The sequence below is a fragment of the Acomys minous genome (assembly GCF_964271855.1).
Source record: "Acomys minous genome assembly, chromosome: 12".
NCBI classification, from domain to species: domain Eukaryota; kingdom Metazoa; phylum Chordata; class Mammalia; order Rodentia; family Muridae; genus Acomys; species Acomys minous.
The window spans coordinates 46,418,894-46,438,795 of record NC_140493.1 but is presented as its reverse complement, the minus strand read 5'-3'; the positions used below and the strand labels follow the sequence as shown (position 1 = coordinate 46,438,795).

Genomic DNA, 19,902 nt, shown 5'->3' with positions numbered 1-19,902 from the left:
CTATGAATATTTTTTGGGTAGGTGAATTAACGAAGAAGAGTTTTAAGAAATAGAAGGAAAATAAATGGACTAGTAATGAGGTTGTACACTTTATCAGGCTCTATACATAATATAGAAAGAAAGAGGACCATGGTCAACAGCCTTCTGTACAAAGTGGTGTCGATACCTGCAGAGGTCTTAGGAAGTAAACACCATGCCCGAAAAGCAAGTTGGAGTGGAAAGGGTTTATCCAGCTTACCTTTCCACACTGGTCCACATTGTAGTCATCACTGAAGAGAACCAGGACAAGAACTCACATAGGGAAGGAACTTGGAGTCAGGAGCTAATGCAGAAGCCATGGAAACATGCTGCTAACTGGCTTGCTCCTCATGGCTTGCTCAGCCTGCTTTCTTATAGAACAGGACTACCAGCCCAGGCATAGCACCAACCACAATGGGCTGGGGCCTCCCCCAATGATCACTAATTGAGAAATTGTCTTGCAGCTGGATCTCATAAAGGCATTTCCTCAACTGAGACTCCTTCCTCTCTGATGACTCTAGCTTGTGTCATATTGACACACAAAACCAGCCACTCCCACTGTGGCTCAGGCTCCTGCTTATCACCGTCCACCTCCTGCTAGTGTAGGCCTGCTATACTAACTAGTGATTTTCATAGGCTATTAGCCTGCCTCTACAGGGTATGTGTTTTCAAGCCTGATTGTTTTGCAAGCAACTCACAATCCCATTGATGAGTTTAAAAAAATATCCCTATGAGGCATGATAGAAAATCATCCAGTGGGCCTCTTGCTCAGAAAGAAAGTATTCAATGGTTCTGCACACTAATGTGTCATAAAAAGTCTCCCAGACTATCCCTTTCATGGTCAAGATAAATAGGCAAAAGGAGATATTCCCAATGATGTTTTGTAGAGGTCTTGTCTATTTTGATGTCTATAGTTCACGACCCAACATTAAGTTTTACTGTATTTTCAAACTCCCCACTTCTGTAAATTGACCTTACACATTTGTGGGCCAGATTTCTGTTGAATAGATTTGATAATAGATTTGATAGTCTAATGAAGTTAGATGAAGTAATATGATCCCTTGGTAGTCCTTGGATATTACAAGAGAGAGAGTTGGATTATAAAAGTTCTGTCTGCTTGAGTTCGCCTTTGCTATTTTTTGAGCTAGTATTTCTCTATGCATGTATATCAACAATATTTAACAGATTACTTAAATTACAATTATAAAATCTATTTCAGAAAAAAATTCAAATGGAATATCTTTCCCCTTGCATCTCTGCATCAGAATTCAGAGAGCCGCTCCTACTTGTCTTGCAGATTTCACAGCGTTGCTAGTGGACATTGTTGGAAATTCTACCAGCTACCTCACTGAGATTTTTAAGTCAACCTCCATCCTCTCGGGTGTGTATCTTTAAGGTGCCCGGCAAGCTTGGGGTCTGGCATTCCTCCAGGAATATAGCTGAGCCTGGTAGGTTTCCACATCCCAAGCGTTGTCACAGGTCAGGCTACCAGAAACTTTCAGGTAAGCTCTTATTTAGATTAGAGATGAGGGCTGGTTTCTCACACCAGTCCTTGTTGGCTCCATCATCCAAACAGGGATCTTCCTGGAGTACCAGAAATTTAAGGGCAAATACTACAATCAACATAGGGATGGTATCAGCAGGCTCTAGCTGCGCTGTAATTGCCCCTCCCCTTTTAAAGACAAAAGGGCAGATTAGGGGAAGGTGGCTATTTTCTACATACTGCAAAGGGTCAAACATTTTGCTGAGTGCATAATGGCTGGGATGAATGGGATTGCTGCAGGCTTCCCTGGTTGCTGCTGGGAGATCTTCTGTCAGTGTGGTACAGACATTCCATAGGACACTCAAAAATCTAAAACTTCTGAATTCCTAATCACAATTGTCTCTAAACACACTGGGGATGCTCTGTTAAAGGCCTGCAGAGATATGTTCACATCTTCCCCGTAGGATGATGGCAAGGGCTCAATAAGTCAGTATACATGACATGCTGAGCAGGGGATCAGGCAGACAGAAACAGTATTGTACTCTCAGAGCTGACCCTAGAGACCACACACCTGGTTGCAAAGACTTGTCTGTGTTTGCTTTGTCTTGCAGTGAGTCAGACCAATGAATCTGACTGTGTCTTCATCTGTGTGATGGCAGGGAAGTCAGGTGAGCATCAGTGACCTAGAAGCTCTCTGGATGGCCACTGAGCTTCACACTCCAGCGGACAAACCCGAGATTCTGGCTCCATGGTGTGATTTTCTTTTCAGGGAGGAATCTCTCTGACTTCTGGCAGATGGTGGAGAAATCCCCCGTTGTCAACTACACATTTACCAGTGGGGTGCCTGGTGCTTTGGGTGAGTGTAAACTATTATAGAGGCCAGAGCGACCTTTTCCCCTACCATACCTCAGCTCACTGGAGAAGAAATGCTGACTCCAGGGATTTTATTTAATCAGTCGGTACTAAAATCAGAGGAATTTTCCTTTTGATTAAAAAAATAATTTCTGGAGTATTAGGGGGATTGGCCACCCTAGATCTTCCTCTTTATAACAGCAAACGGCTAGAGATTATTAGCTTCTGTCTCCTCTCTTTCCATTGAGGGACACCTGTCTCTTTATTCCCACAATCCTCTTGTACCCTATTATGTTACATATTTTTTTTTCATTCACTATTGGGCTCTTGAAGCTATTTGAAATTTTGATCCTTATTCTAGAGTCATTGCCCCTCTGTAATTCTCTGGCTCTCCCTCTCCACCCTCCATCTTCTGTCAACAACCATCCATTTGTGTTCTGTGTCACTAGGCGCCATTTTGAAACCACTGCTAAGTTCTCTTTCTTCCTCACACTTAGTACCTGGCTTCTGCCTGCTCCGCTGAGTCCACCTGACGTGTATGCTTGTTTCAAGTCCTCATCATCCATACAGCACAGCCCATGACCATACTCATGCTTGGTACCAAGGGCAATGGTCCACAGATGTGAGTTGGGTTTTGTCCCTTACCTGGCCAAACTCAACAGTCAGCAACAGATGTTTTCTCTTGAATAAACAGTGGGGTTTATTTATATCTAACTCCACAAAAGTTGTGTGATAAACTGCTATGAACAGAATAAGTTGTCAGATATAAGAGTGCCGGACTGACTGTCTCTCCTGATGACATCTAGGGACTTGTCAAAGTACTCCTGTACTTTGCAGCCTTCAGCTGCTCCATGACTCAGGTACTTGTCCCTGCCAGAGCAATGAGGCTCATGCTATTTGCTCTATGGGCACGTATAGGGAACATCAAGAGAAGTCCAGCTTTCCAGAAGAAACTGCTTGGAAGACTGACCTTCAGCAAGACAGACTGGTAGATTTTTTGAGAGAAAAGCCCCTGTTTATTCCATAAAGACTAAGAGAAAGAGGCACAAATGTTAAATTGGCTAATGCTCTCCTTTGAGAAGACTGAGACAATGCTAGGCAGAAGACTGTGGACATAAAGTGAGAGGTGCCTACTGGCCTATAGGCTTGCTTCTCCTGGATGGAAAAGGCCTAGTACTCAGTGTGTTGGATTGTGTTTACCATGTGACATTTGGTACTGTTCACACCACTATCATAACATCTCTATTTTAAATAGCTACTGCCTAATTGTCTTTTTTGTGACTCAATAGTTCTATTTGCCCAAAGTGACAAGTAAGTTGAAGCTGCCACTGGCTGTTTCCTTTGAGGTGCAACTACCAGGGGAATAGCGAGGACTTCAAGGCTCGAGAGCCAAAGCCAACAGTCACTGCTAAGATCACACCCTGAACCCTGGACCACACAGTGGGTGTCAGCTTTGAAGACCTTCCCCAGGACAAAGATAAGTACTCCTTCAGGGAAAGAGCTAACAGAAAACAAAGTGATGTTTCCAGAGCTTCCTGTTGGGACCATAGCCACACAGAGGAGTGTCTCTCACATACAGCCAACCTCAGGTAAGATGCTTTCTTGGGTTTTTCCTTTCCTCTGCTGTGTTTCCCTTTTGTTTCCTCTAGTCTCAAATAAATTAATAAAATACTGCTGTCTAACACTTCCCAACAACTTAGATGATGCTACACCTTTTGAACAGTGTTTTTAAGGGTCGATCAAAGATGGAAAATTGCACTGGTTATATAGACTTGCTAAGAAATAATACCAAGAGTTCTCTGGTATCCTTAACCCAGGCCCCCACCACTGACAATATCTTACATAATAATAGTAATTTCTGGAATAAGACATTTTCTTCATTAATTTATTCATTTAATCACTTTACAGCCTAATCACATCCCTCTCCTCCACCTTCTCCCAGTCCCACTCTCACCTCCCTCCCTTATCTCCCCTCCCTGTCTCCTCAGAAAAAGAGAGACTCTCTTTATGGGTACCAACCACACTGGCACAACAAGTTGCATCGGAACCAAGTGAATCCTTTCTTATTGAGGGCAGACAGGGCAGCCTAGCTAGGGAAAGGGATCCAAAGGCAAGCAACAGAGGCAAGGATATTTCAACAAAATAGGTAGATGTCTTTTTCTGGAAATTCACAGGAAATGGTTAATTTGCACCTGGTTGTGTGGTGCCCGCACCACCGTGGTACCGAGTCAAGGGTGAGGGACTGCAGATTTAAGTCATGCACACACACGCACACACACACACACACACACACACACAATAACACAGCAGGTCCTTCATGCTAAGAGAGCAGCAGCCACAGCAGTAGCCGCAGCAGTGGTTTATTATTCTCGTTCCCTTCAGAGTTCCAAAGAGCCTTCTTATAGGCAGCAAAACAGGAATCCTCCTCCCAGGTGAAATCCCTCAAGAGGTGATTGCACATAGGAGGAAAAGTCTCGAGGAAGGGAGGGGCGCGTTCTCAGAGCAGTAAACACAACTAGCTAACCAAGATAAACACAGACGTGGAAGCTGCTAGAAACAGGACATGAAACAGCAAGACAGGCAGGCAGCCCAGTCGGGCCTGGTTCCTACAGGTTATATATTTAAACAAACAAACAAAAAATGTGTTAGTGACACCAACCTAGCATGAAATGATGCCATTAGTGGCTAGTCAAGAATTTTCCCAGTCAATCCTACCACATCGTGTGCAATACCAGCAGTCTTGTCACTGAACACAAAAGGCACAGTGACGTCTTATTTCCTACCTGGAAATAGTACAAAACTAAATGATCTCTTTCAGTAAGAGTCGGTATTATCTATGGCAAGGATGGATTAGAATCAGCAGAAATCATTCATTCACTCACTCATCAAAAGACACCATGGCTTGCAGCCAGTAAGAGAGTTAGAAAATGGCTATTTAAATTTCTCCTTTCTCTCTCAAGTTCACAGAGAAAAGGAACACATAGGAAAGCAAACTTTAGTCATGATCCAACTTACATTGAGATCTTTCAGCAGGAGCCCAAGGAGGGCATCCAACTTAGCACAACAAACAACAAAGCCATCTTTCAAGGAAGTAAGGATTGACAGGAGGCAGGCAGGCTAAGCAAAGGTTGTGTCTCAGCAGTGAAGAGGAATAGCATTCAACTCCACCAACTAAAACTTTCATATTTACCACAAAAGGTTAATACAGTTACTTACATCATGAAAGCTAAACAAAATTATAAAATATTCCAGGGAAATGTGAAATGATTGCTGGAGGCAAGACGGTTAAACACTTAGCCATGGTCCTAAAAGGAAACACCAGTCCACAGAAGAAAAGCCACAGAACTCTAGTGAGAGTAACATCATTCAAATGCATGAAGGGACAACTGCTGTTCTGGATGAGATGTTGGGCTATTAACTTGCAGCTGTAAGATCATCCACCAGGATTAGTTTTATAAACTTTGAGAGAAAAGATTGTTAACTTTCTCCCATGGAAAGAAAAATGTGAAACTATCTAACATCTTTAAGGGATGATTAGGGAAGGTTTAGTTTAACTAAGGAAAGTTTGGTGAGTTTTATTATTATTGTTATTATTATTATTATTATTATTATTATTATTATTATTATTATTTCTAGTTTAATGTAAAGGCTAAAATAAGCTATGGGTGCACTCCAATGGCAAATGCTTGCTTGGTGTAGCAGCCACTTTCTTTGTTGTTGTGACCAAATACCAGAAGCAATGCAAGGGAACTACTGTTCAAACACATTGGCGCTCAGAACTGTACATAGCGTGTGCAAGCCCTGAGTTCCATCTCCAACACTGAAATCAAGAACAAATAAACATCAGACTTAAACTTGCCAAGTAACTTGCTTCACAGTGTGAAGAAAACAAAGCCACACCAATGCCTCCAGACCCACCCACCTCTAACAAATTCCCCAGCCTATTGTATGATCAGAAATTTATCTCTTACATATGATACTCCCACCCTATAAACCCCTAAGTACGTACTCTAGCTTTCTGTGGGTCTAAGGGCTTGAGAGAGGATATTCTGGGTTTTATTTTCAAAAATTGATTTATTTTTACTTTATGTGTATGCCTGAGTGCCTTGTTGTGTCCTGTATGTATGTATGTATGTACATCACATGCATGCAGTGCCACAAGTGGCCACAAGAGGGCATCTGATTCCTTAGAACTGAAGATATAAGTGACTGTGAGCCACCTTGTGGGTTCTGGGAACAGATCCTGGGTCTTTTGTGAAACCAGGAAGTTCTCTTAGCCACCAACCCATCTCTAGAGATGTTTCTTTTGACTTGTAGCCAAAAAAAAAACAAAAAAAAACCAAAAAAAACAAAATTCAGTTTAACCTGTGTATTCTGGTCCACAGTAAAATGTAAGAATTACTTGTGTTATACATACACATTGCACTTGCCCTTTGAGAGTATTTTATATGTCAGCAGCTTTATACGTGATCAAAAAGATCAAGTACAACGGTGCCAATGATTGTCGCTTTCTACACACTACAGAGAACATGACCAGAACACCATGGGTGACAAACAGACACATGCAGGCTCCTACAGTATCCATGTCTACATCACAGACCATGGATGATAGCACACCAGGAGGGCCACCCTGGGCAAACCTTCCCTCCACATCAACCTCCCCTGCAGATGCTCAGCAACTCAGGAGCACAGGAAGCCCGTTGCATCCTTCTGGGATACTGACCACACCCAGAAGACTAGCACAGCCCAGCACAACCTCAGGTGAGTGACAATAGTCATCATCATTGCAAACACCCCTGAAAATGGCTGTTTTGACTGCCTTACTAAAGTTTGGAAATCTAAAACACATATGAAAAAGTAGGAAAAATACGTGATTTCATAAATGAAATCTTTTTCTTTATTCCACTCCTTTATTCTAAGTTATAAATAAATAAACAAACAAATGCCTTTTCTTCACAGGTCTATCCCATCTGCCCCTCTTTCCTTCTTCATATTAGTCAGGGTTTCATTATGACATTGCCATATGTGTATATAACATACTTGAAACATATCTTCTACCACTTCTCATTATTTCTACTTCCTTTCCCCTTTCCTGTTCTATTTCTACATCCCTAGCATTTCCCTTCTCACTTGCCTGTAAAGTCACATCCTGTTGTTGCTTTTCCCTGTACCACTGGCTATTAAAGTAGCAGCCACTAAATGTCAACACTGTAGACAGGCTAACTGTCTTTGTTGTATAGTATTAATGGCATGTGTGTCTGGTGTAAGGTAACATGATAAATGTTAATTGCACATGCATATACATTTACATCATCAAGACATGAGGAGAGCTTGAGTTATAAAAGAGGACTTATCAAACTTGATTCCAGTGCTGAATTGCATATGTGTCCATGTGTGTTCATGCATGTGTATACATAATGAACCCTTGGAAAACAAGCAAAATGCAATTATATCCTGATCATATATCGAATCTTACAGTTCCTTCACCCATTTGGAAAGTATAGTTACCCCGGTTTTCATTTTCTTTACCCAAGACTCATGACTTATCCATATTATTTTCTTCTCACCAACAAAATTTATTTTATTCACTTTCAAAATCCTTTCCTCTGATATTTACAGGTGGCCAGAATCGATTTCCCATGCCAACCATGGCTAGTGGGCTCTCACGTGCATCACAGCTGTAGTTTTAGCAGCTGGGAACTTGGCATTTCTCCCCTCGGGGCTGTATTCTCCCTAAGAACTTGTATGTTCAGGCTTAAGCTACTTTGAGAGGACATTCAATAAAAGTTTGTCAGATGACTGAGCATGAGAAATATAGGGAGAGGAAGAAACACATGAAATTTAACACTCTTCATGCACACAAAAATCATCTCAGCTGAACAGTGCGGTCTGGAGTGTGTCATTTGGACACTAATAATCATATAAACACCTGACGTAATGGTTTTGAGCTCTATCGGCCACTTACAGGAACGTAGAGGAAAATTAAAGCAAATTCACTTTGCTTTGGTCAGTGGGACAACAGTCATCTTGAAACTCATCTCTGTCTCAGATGCAGACACATCTGGACTATGATTTGCCTTTATCAATTACACTATCCACAGGGAAAAAAAAATTCCTCTCCCTCTGAGTTTCCATGTTCTCATAATTAGGTAAGGACTTTTCGAGCTGTGACATCTGCACGTAGCTGGGCTCAGTATGTAAGCGTTTAGACAGTGATCCTTCTCTGTAGCTCTTCTACATTTCCCCAGCTCTCCACAACAGACTTCTCTAGGAGTCATGCACCCTCAGTCCCTTACACGTCAGTATTCTGTGATCCCAAAGCCATTTAATCAATCTAAATGATAGTCATAGCAAGTTGGATGTGGCTCAAGCTGTCAGGATTTGCACAGAAATCCACCAAGGAAGCAAGCATCACTGGTACCTTCATTTGTGGAGGCAACAGTCTAATCAATGCCTCAGAAAATGAGAGATGATACTGACCTCTCCCGAGAAAATGACAAGATTTCTGCTGGAGTTGGGTATTGTGACAGTTACAGGCTGAGCGCGAAGGATTGTAGCCTTCATCTCTGCAACCCACGTGGAGGTCCATGGAGTGACAGCCATGTTGAATTGGACACTAGAAAGCTCAGAGTCCCTGCTGAAGAGTGGTCACAAATAGTAGACAACACTACAGCTGTGTGGGCTGGAACATGGGCTTCCCAGCATCTCCCTCACTTTTCACTCTGTTCTCTGGAGTCCAGCCACAGAACAGCCCTAGTTGATGGCTTCTCTAGGTCTTTGCACAAGCTTTTGGCTCTGCCTTGGAGACCTATTCTCACAAGCCCTATGGTCCTTATTGCATTCAACAATACCACCTGCTGAATTGCTGCCTATCTATTGGGCCAGGTTGTACCCCAACCTTACTCTTTTCATTCATCCACAGAATGTAACCCTCTCCTTCTCCCTCTCCCTTTCTCTCTCCTTCATCTTCTATGAAAAAAAATGGCTGTTGTGCTAGCTTTCCAGGGGTCAGACTCATGACAGCAGGGGGCAGGTCCTGAAGTGGTCCAAAAACCAAGACATTATGAGCATAAAAGACAGATGTTGATGCTGAGAGCCCAGGCTTTAAAAAAAAAAAAAACGATTGACAACTGATTTATCAATTATGTGGATGAAATCCATGTGTATGCCATGACTCAGATCAATAACAAGCGAGCCAGGTTCTTTGTCTCAGAGGGTCCATACTCAAACGCTTCCCTGTTCAGGGCCACTACTGTCCCATATGGTGTCACAACATCTTACTGATATTGACAAGTTCCCAATGGCCCCATCACACTTCACCAGTCACTGATGGGACTCATTCACTCCCTTATATAGTCCAGGAAGAACTTGATTGTGGCTACATTTCTTCCTCATTCCTGAACGTCCAACAGCCCGCTTGGTGCCTGGCCTAGTGAGCCAGGTGAGATATGAAGCATCATTTTCAGATCGGGCTTGCGTTTGAAGAGATGCATGCTCCTCTCTCTCCTCTCCTCCCAGGAACACTCACTCCTGGAACACAGACTCCAAATCCAACCAAAGCCCCAGCCCCTAGAGACCCGCAGAGAGGTGAGACTGCGTGCCCCGGACCAAGAAACTCTATACCTTAAGGAAAGTGTAGCCTGGGAGGAAGGGCACAGTGGGACAAGAGTGCCCACAAACATGTTGTCATTGTACCTCATTAGAGAAAAAGAGGAGGTCCCCATCAGTCACAGTCATAGGGAAGGGGAATGGGGTGAAAGCGGGAGGGAGGGAGGAATGGGAGGATGCACAGGATGGGATAGCAATTGAGATGTAATATGAGTGATTTTCTTTTTCAATTAAAAACATTTTTAAAAAGAGAAAAAGAGTCAGGAGACGTGGTTTCATGGCGTTGCTGCACATAAATTCGTGTGACTATGGTCAAACCACTTCATTCCCTTTGGCTGTCATTTTCCTGAAGATTTTCAAAGGATTTTCATCTTTAAGGTGTTAAGATTTTTCTAACTTTATGTGTCAAAGCCCAATGTCATGTCATTTCAGTTTTGGAGAATGTTCCTCTTGCTACTTGCAGATGGTGTTCCCGTGGAGTGGCCATTCACCCCTGAGTCACAGCCAGCCCTGGTCCCAGCAGCCCAAGTTTCAAGTGAGTGGGAACACCCAGTCATTGCTTAAGCTTGCGTTTTATTGAATGAGGTTGTGTAGTCAAAAAAAAAAGTTTGTTTGATCAATGGAGACTCAGACAGTAGGATACAAATCTCAGCTCATCCGCTTTTGCGAGGTGTGGTCCCCAGGATTGATTCTCTCAATTTAAAGAAAGAAAGACTGAAATTGCTGTCAGCACAAAAAAAACCATCTGTCCTCCTTATTCCCCTCTCCGTGGTTTTGTATTAAGATAATGTGTACTGAATTGACTTGGGATTTTAAAGCTCCACGTTATCTAATTTGATCAGCGCTCATTGAGTGAGCATCTAGGGAAATGTGCTGAGCACTTTGCAAATAGAAGCTGCCCTTGTGATGAGCTGCTTGTCTGATTGAGCAGCGCGGAAGGAAGGCATACATGATGACTCCAAATTCCTTGTCCCATTTGCTCGATACGATTTGCTGTGGCAGTGTTATAAAGGATGCCCTGCCGGCTGTGTCCCTGAATGCTCCTTTCCCATGGGTTTGAGAAGTTCAGAACTCCCAAGACATAAATAACTTTTCTCAGCTTTTGGCTGTCACGCTCTCTCTCTCTCTCTCTCTCTCTCTCTCTCTCTCTCTCTCTCTCTCTCTCTCTCTCTCTCTCTCTCTTTCTCTCTTTGTGCCGTTAGTTCCCTTTGAAAGAAATTGAGACAAAGTAAGTCCTTCAAAGTTGGTCAGGTTCTCAGGCCCCGCCTTCTCCTGAATATCTTTCTGTACAAGCTTCCTGAACGTTAGAGCGCTGGTCGGCTGTATGTCAACAGGGCATTATTAAGTTGCTGGGTCCTGCACGGTCTCTTGTTTCATACATCCTCAGACCTGCTTCAACCCTCCCAGCCTCCGCTGAATGGTGAATGGGCTTCTCAGACACAAAGACCCAACTGTGCTACAAAGAAATTGTGTCTCCCTCTCCTAGGAGATCAAAAGAGAAACACTGATGGTACTGACAACATTGTCAAGCTGAGTTCTAGAACACATGCTAATCCATATTTATATTTATAGTTGTATCTGTATAGCTGTCTCTGTCTGTCCATCTATCTGTCTGCCTATCAGGTATCATCTGTCTATATATTTCTAGCCACTTCTGCTGATACGTCTTTAATATCTGATGATAGCTACCTGCCTAGCTATCTTCTGTGTGCCATCGCTGTCCCTCTGTCTATCATCTACCTAACAAAGCATTCATTGCATAAAATAAAGAGGTTTTGACATCTTTCAGTAAGTTACTTTATTCATTCAAAGCACTGTTTTTAAAAATATGCCACAAAGGTTTTACTAATTATTAATTTATCCCTTTCGTGAACATATATTGAGCTCCTATTGTGGATGAGGCCCAGAGTTCAGACCATCTCAATTTCATTGTCCAATAATTCTGGAGTGTACTATCTTCCTTAAAGGATTCTGGTGGGTCCTCTAGACAAGAAGCTGAGTCTGTAGGCCTTATCTGCCTAACCCCAACACTGTGATCACTTTATCCTTTTGTATTCCCTCTTCTAAGATATGGCATGCACACACAGACACACAAACACATACAGACACACACACACACACACACACACACACACACACACACACACACACTGTGGCATATTCTTTGTAGTTAAAGCATTCTCCACTCCTAACCATTGATCCCCTTGCATGATAGTTAGCTATCCTCTGTAGCAGTAGTGCCCTCCCCTACGTGCATTTCTATTCCACACTTCAGATGCTTCTCTACAGTATGTGCCTCAGAGAATCCATGTTTGGTCTCCTCTAGAACCCAATTCCTATCACTTTCTCCCTGTCTCTTGACATTCCACAGTAGCTACCCTGAGCAATAGCGGACCCACACTCGCTATTGTTTGTTTCCAAGCTACCTGAAAGAATGGCTAGACAGCACTCACCTAGGAGAGGCCTTACCCAGGAGAAGATGCTTGCTGAGATCTTACTGATTTCACATATCCGAGATTGCATGTTCCAGGGTGTCCTCGGCCACTCCTCAAAGAGGAAGCCATTACAGATGCTCCTCTGTCCCTGACCATGAAGAAACTCAACCCATGCCTGATGGAACTCTGCCGCTTCTTCCAGCAATGCCTCTGTGCCAGACGGAAGCAGGATTTCAGTTCAGAAGCCATGAGGTAATCTGGGACAGTGACTCCTTTGCACACCCAACAGTTATAGTATTATTAATAGGTGTGGTCTCTCTACAACCTATCAGGAAATGATGCATTAAATAATTCCCAGGCAGGTGACGGGTGACCTAAGGGAGCTTACTCCACAGTGTGCTCTCTACTAGACTGTTGCATCTTTGAGATTTATGGCAGCATTTTATTCATCTCTACATTCTCAAAACAAAAGGTAGGATATAGATATAGTTGAGCTGAGCTACACTGAGCTTATTTTTACCTGAGATGAATTGGGATAAACTGTGTTGCACTGAAATGAACTGGTTGGATTGAGTTGGATGGCCTGAGTTGAGCTATGTTGGCATGAGGTGATTTTTGGATGAGATGAGTTGAGCAAAGTACAGAAAAGTCGTGTTTAGATGGACTAGGTTGGATAAAGATGAACTGAGAGGATGAAATAGTTGAGTTGAGGTGAGATGAGGTGAGTTTGGATTACACAGAGATCAGTCACACTCTATGTGGTAGAACTGCTATCAGGGACTTTGGATACCAGGGTCCTACACTTGATGAAATTTTCTAGGAAAAATATAACCAAAAATTTTTAGCTGTATCTAAATTATAGTACTTATTCAATTCGTATCATTTGTTGCCTGCCAGATTAAATCAGAAGAGTGATCACATTTCATTAGATGATCTTGGCATTGCTCTGTTCCTGCCTCTGGTACTGATAGAAGATGCTTCTGACATTTATTCTTTTTAAAAAAAGAAACATTTATTTATATTATTATGTATACAATGCTCTGGCTGCATGTATATCTGCATGCCAGAAGATGGCATCAGATTACAGTATAGATGGTTGTAAGCCACCATGTGGTTGCTGGGATGTGAACTCAGGACCTCTGGAGGAGCAGTCAGTACCCTTAACCTCTGAGCCATCTCTCCAGCCCTGGGATCTATTCTTTATTATTAAACCTAGAACCAAACACTTGAAATGTATGCCCTTCCCTAGTAAGCTGATGACCAATTTCTCAAATATCAATGTTATCTTAACCTGTTCTTCATTTTTAAAAATCACCACTGTCCATCAAATCTGAGTATCAATCCAAGGTTTGCATGCTTTCCTCTCATCAATTATAGAGTTGATCTAGTATGCCTCAACAGGCTTGTTTTTTATTTACATAAAGAGGATAATAAACAAGGTCACAACCCCAGTAGTGTAAACATGCAAGGAAAGGGAATTTCTTAACAGTGAAGAAAAGGAAAATCTTCAGAACAATACTTTTTGTGTTATCTAGAGTCAGCCCACTTCAGTAGATCTTCCTCTCCCTAACAAAACATATGTTAGATCTCTACTATCTGTCAGTTATGCATTAAACTAAGCCAAGGGTTGTAAAGATGAATCACAAATGCACCCAGAAACTGGCTCATAGGTGGAGGGAAATAATAGTTGCAAAGCACAAGTTAAAATACAAATAAAAGTGATAGGACGTCTGCCCAAGAAAAAAATGTATTAGTCATACCCCCTTGACAGATATCAGAACTGGAAACAGTGGCCCAGCACTTAAGATTACTTGATGCTCTTCCAGAGGACCTGAGTTCAAATCTCAGCATCCATGTATGGTGACTCACAAAGGTCTGTTACTCCAGTTCCAAAATCCTCTTTTGGCCTCTGTCTGGACACACACACACACACACACACACACACACACACACACGCACACGCACACGCACACGCACACGCACACGCACACATGCACACACGAATGCATACATATATATATACATATATACTGAAATAATTTTTTAAGAAGAAAAAATTCATGCAAGAAAAGTAAGAATAAGAAGGAAAGGAAGTTCTCATGGAAAATTCTGGGTTCATTTATAGGAATAAAGCAACTGCTCACTTAGCCTTTTACTCTGCCTATATCTTTATTGAATAGTAAATTATTCCATATACTTATATAAAACATCAACTGTAGTACAAGAATACCAATGTGGGAGAGGATCATGTAACTGGGTTTGTTTGAATAATAGTATTTCTGAGATTTGAAATCAAAACACTATTTAGTAGAGCAGTTGGTAATATAGAGAGATCTCAAACCAGTATGCCAAGGAGATCCAGAATCAACTGCTATAGATCCCATCAGAAAGGGGACATCCAGGGTTTGATGGGGTATAGAAGTTATAAAGGTAGAAAATGGGAGAAGTCTCTCTAACAAATAATGAAATAACATGAAAAGATGGAGTTGAAGACAGCCTGGAGCATTTTCAGACGTTTGGGATGCTAGATGTGTCTACAGCCATAACTGTAGGCCCTGATGCTGCCTTCATCCCTATTCAAAGTGACCCTGTTCTTTCAATCATCCACGTTATTCCTTATGAACTCATTCCCCTCAAGTCTTGCCATAAAGTATCAGGTGTCTTTCTAATCTGTTCCTTCACTTAGAAGTAGAACATATAGAACCCTAGAAGCTCAACCATTCATTCTGTCAGTTCTAAAACTCTGGTTTCTTAATCTCCCTTTCTCTCCTCAACTGTCTACCAGTGTAGTCCTCTGTTGAGACCTTTCCAATTTGGAGTCCCTAACACAATCCTGGGGACACGCCTTTCGATCTTGTGGGATGACAGAGGAAACTGGGTCCCTTTCATTTCTAATGAACAACAGATGACAAATACTGACATCTTCAGGGTTGTTAGGTCTCTGTGGCTCCTCAAGCAAGGGACTTGTACATTTTTGAGTGCCTCAGAGTCCAGACCATACTGATGGCACTGAAACTAGCCCTGATACCAAACCCCAAAGACAGGCACAGCAGGCTGAATTTACTACTGCTCTTCCTCCATGATCATTTAGCCAAGTGGTTCTCAGCCTGTGGGTGGCGACTGCTTTAGCAAACCTCTGTCTCCAAAAATATTTACATTATGATCTTTAACAGTAGCAAAACTACACTTATGAGGTATCAGTGGAAATGATTTCTATGGGTGAGAGTCACCACATCATGAAGAACTGTGTTCAAGGGTTGCAGCATTAGGTAGCCTTTTCTGTATAAGAGACATATCCTTTAAGTCATTCAACAAACCTGCTGTTAACACTGTTTTGACTCTATTCTCTGCCAGGTATGGCTATTTCTCTAGTGATTTGCTTTGCCATTCTAAGGTGGGGGAAGGACCCAGATATTCTGCCCCAGGTTTGAGGATGGCCAAGTGATCATGAAATACTGCCTTTCTGTTCACAGAGGCAGAAACTTTACATTCAGCCTGCAAGCCATGTAAACTGAGGCTCCAAATGACAGCTTTGGCCTTTTGAGAAGAGGCCACATGACAATGCCTGAAGATTTACAGAACACCTCAGGTGGCCCAATATCTCATTTGAGGGCATCACATCCTAAAATAGATCATTTGCCAGCGAAGTTTGACATCCTTACTGGGTTGGAAATGCTATGAGACTTGTTCAATTGTTTTTTAAAAATATGCCATGTATAGCGTCACACTGACTGAGAAGGCTTGAGATGAGGGTATAAGCCAAGGGTCCCAAATACTAACTTAAGTACTAACCCTAAATAGTGTATTGGGTGGGAAGTCAGGCAGGCTTTAGTTTAAAATTAGGTTCTGTAATTTACAAGCAATGTGGTGTTGGGGGACTACTGACATCTCTTTGAACCTTACTTGATTTATCCCATAATGAATCTAGTCCTACCCACATTCCAGGCCACATGTCACATAATTCCAAGAGCTGTATTCAAAAAGAAAGACTGCAACACTCTTGGCACAGTGACAGTTTTGTGAAAATGAAATGAGTCAATGTGCCTGATGTTGGTACATCAATGTACCCAATACTCTCCCCAGCATCAGGAGCACTGTACTGTGTGACCATGCTGGTCCTGGTGCATTGCTCTCTTGCACTTGCTGTATGAATCCTTTCTCTGGTACACTTGACACGTTGTGGCTGTGGCAATCAAATGCTTAGGTACTGCATTGAGCTGTACTGAGTTGGACAGGCTTGACATACTATCCCTTCCTGAAGTGTCCTTGAGCAGGTCCAAGTTCATGAAAAGAGTGACGGTGTTGTGTCCATCACTGAGATATGCTCCTATTGTTTCCAGTCAGCTTTATCCTGAACCATCTGGCTTGTGCAAATTCCATTTTTCAGAATGCCTAGTCATTCAGTTTCCTGTTTGGTCACACAGTGGAAGACACTGGCAGAATGGAAAGGCCAGGAAGTTTTCTGCTTTTCTGCACTTCCGGAAATAGGTGTCTCTTCCGAGGCGGCAGCCCCTGTAACAATGCAGCACACCTCTCCCCTTCTGTGCTCATTACACACTGGCTGCTGTGTCTTCCAGCTTTTCATTCACTGTATAGAAGACATAGAATTTTCTCTTTCCTTCCTGACTTGGTTTCTTTCTTCCCTTCTAATCTGTTTGGGGCCAGCTTCCAGTGCCACTTTACTTTATAAAGCACCTAGTCATTTCCACTTTCCTGATGGGGTCCTGACTGTAATATTGCTCTTTTTTGACTATGGGGATGCAGTGTTTTCTAGCACAGACTGGACTACTGAGGCTAAAATACACACATCTGAGGCTGGAGAGATGGCTCAGCAGTTAAAAGCACCTGTTCTTGCAGAGGCCTGGGCTTGAAATCCAACATACCTGGCTCAAACGCCTCAGATGCCAGGTGTGTCACAGTCAGCCACTGACAGCCTGGCCTGAAACTTCTCCTGACCGCATACTGGGAGCCTCTCCACTGCGGAATTCTAAAGTAACCCCTAGTGCCTAAGATCAGGAGCTGAGTATCACATTGCAGCATATTTGCTGCACGGCTAACAACAGCATTCTAATCCTCTTGCTTTTCCCCACACAGATACAAATGAACATCCCCAGTTATTGAATATTTACACACTGGGATAGTTCAAGAACTTCGCACATATCATCTCCCTTACTCATATAATTGCCTTATGAAGAAACTAAGGGCTAGAGAATTAAGTAGCCAGCCTAACTCATACACCCTAATAAACTATATATCTATGATTGAAAATTAATCTCATTGGCCCCAAAGTCTGATCTCTTTTCTAACAAGCATTCTTCTCTACCTTTCCTCCCACAGTGTATTAAAGATAAATAGAGGGTTCTTTGATGTAAGTAATAGGCCATGTTCATGCTAACATAATGACTCTTTTTGATTCTGGCTGTCTTCTCAGAGAGTAACCACTCCCAACTCTGATTGCACCTGTAGGTATTGCCTGGAATACTACTCTTGGTTTCTGAAGAACGCTACGCTGATCTGTCAGAGGGTGAAGAGGGTGTCCCACTCTCGCAGTAAGTACCCAGCTTAATAACGTGATAGTTCGGTAGTGAGTGCATTTGATGAAAGGTTGCATGTCTCTGATAGGTTGACTCGCCTTAGCCTGGTCCAGCAGACTGCTGTAGCTCATGAAGTCACCATCAAGTCAAGACAGCCTAGTGTTCAGCCAACTGCTCAGTGTTTACAAGCATGATAGAAAGCTCTGGATTTGGCTAACTACTCACTGCTGCCTCTGTGTGAACTCAAGCAAGGCTCTTAGGCTTCAAGTTGCCATGCAAGCTAAAAAGACACACAAAAATAAAACAGAAAACAAACTCCACAAAAACATTGGAATTCCCAACTGAGGTGTATGCAAATATTTTAAGACAGAGATGACAAGAAATCCTCTAGACACTGGGATAAGGGTTTCAAAGTCAAGGGCAGAAATCTCTTGCCACGCTATGTAGGCCTGAGCTAGGACAGCTTGCCAGTACATTATTTAATATATTGTCTTCCTCCCCCTATCCTGGTAAAATATCTAAACATACAACACATTATGTTTACTGATATTAATGAGCTTACATGACCATAATGCAAACTGGGGAGATGGGTTGGACACAGTTGGATATCGGGGCAACAGTATCCAGGCAGAAAGTGAAAAGGCATGATTGTTCCTCCCTCCTCTCTGCTGCTGCCTAGCAAAGGGCCAGACCTGCAGTGTGATTGCCCTCAGAAAGAACCTGAATTGTGGCTGGTACCATTTGATTTTATGTATCTGTTCTGTTTTGATCTCAGCACCCTGAATCCCTTTCTTGCTCTTTCAGCCTTGAAGCAAAACTGCCTTGACAATGTCTGCAAGTCTGTGTGAGCCCCTAACAGTGACTTCTGGCACCAAACTTTCACCCTGGCTTTGTTCCAGCTTGGCTGTATTTTCAGAATCCATGCATGCCCCAGCCAAGTCATCTGTAGAAAGGAAGACTTTTTCTTTGGAGGCAGAGAGGGTTTCTCTCCTGTCAGTCTGTGGAATGCATTGAAGGCAGAAGCTTTACAATCAATGGAGTAACACTAGGCTTCTCTGCCTGCTTCAGAGCAGTGGAAACCCATGCTTTGGGTTTGAGAACCTACCATTATGTCTGCTGCAAGCCCCATACCAGGAGGTCTGGGGAGAAGGCTCCTATTAGCAATCCAGCATGGAGATCTGAATGAAACTCAAAGTTTCAAGGTGGTGCAAAGTTGGGACTTTGGGATGATAACAAGGGGATAAGTTGATAAGACCTCACTCTGCTCTCCAGAGAGCTCACACTATGGCGCTGCACAACTGGTGAATGCTTGGCTCTACACACCTAATCAGACTTGCAGTGCTACAGCATCAAAGTTCTCTTCCAATTCCTAAGGAGAAGGCGATGGAAGCCCTTCCTGGGAGCATGGAGATGTGGCGATCTTGACTTCCCTTCTATTTGACTTCTGTTCTACATGCCTCACTGTGTTCTGGAATCCTCTAGAAAATCTCTGTGGTTAGGCATTCAATGGTCAGACTGCAGAGTTCAGAAAAACTGATTAATTTACACTGTGTATCATATCATAGCCAAAAAAAAAAAAACAGATAAAGAAGCTTCTAGGAGAGCTCCTCGCCATTTGATTGCACATACAATTATTACACATCACTCTCCAGCAACAGTATGGGATAATACATATGGAATATATATATATATATATATATATATATATATATATATATATGGATAATACTTAATAAGGATGGAACATTGTCAACAAAGAAGCTCATGAGCCTCAGTGTCTGGTCACTTAAGCATGGGGTGACTGAAGGGCTGTATTTGAGTACACAGTCTCTAGAAGTTAACACTGCATGGCCCAAGGGCTTTATTGGAAAGATGCTCCTTTTGAGTTATTCCAAGACTGTAGGAGTGATTTCTTAGGAACTGGAAGCCAGAATTTCCTTTGAATGACTAATACTGGCTGAGCCAGAATTTT

At 42.5% G+C, this 19,902-nt stretch overlaps 1 protein-coding gene across 1 annotated transcript in view; it reads left to right on the top strand.

Annotated features, from left to right (window-relative positions):
• The window catches only part of HHLA1 (HHLA1 neighbor of OC90), a gene marked incomplete at its 5' end in the record, with an annotated part of 34,218 nt that extends 14,644 nt beyond the window's left edge, over positions 1–19,574 (top strand). Inside the window, 10 exons of the mRNA XM_084748461.1 lie at positions 1,316–1,399; positions 2,113–2,169; positions 2,271–2,357; positions 3,700–3,942; positions 6,878–7,114; positions 9,872–9,940; positions 10,425–10,496; positions 12,492–12,648; positions 17,863–17,945; positions 18,735–19,574. Coding sequence (XP_084604587.1) covers positions 1,316–1,399; positions 2,113–2,169; positions 2,271–2,357; positions 3,700–3,942; positions 6,878–7,114; positions 9,872–9,940; positions 10,425–10,496; positions 12,492–12,648; positions 17,863–17,945; positions 18,735–18,778 — 1,133 coding nt within the window. The 3' untranslated portion in view covers positions 18,779–19,574. The remainder of the gene's footprint in view (positions 1–1,315; positions 1,400–2,112; positions 2,170–2,270; positions 2,358–3,699; positions 3,943–6,877; positions 7,115–9,871; positions 9,941–10,424; positions 10,497–12,491; positions 12,649–17,862; positions 17,946–18,734) is intronic.
• Between the last annotated feature and the right edge of the window lie 328 nt (positions 19,575–19,902).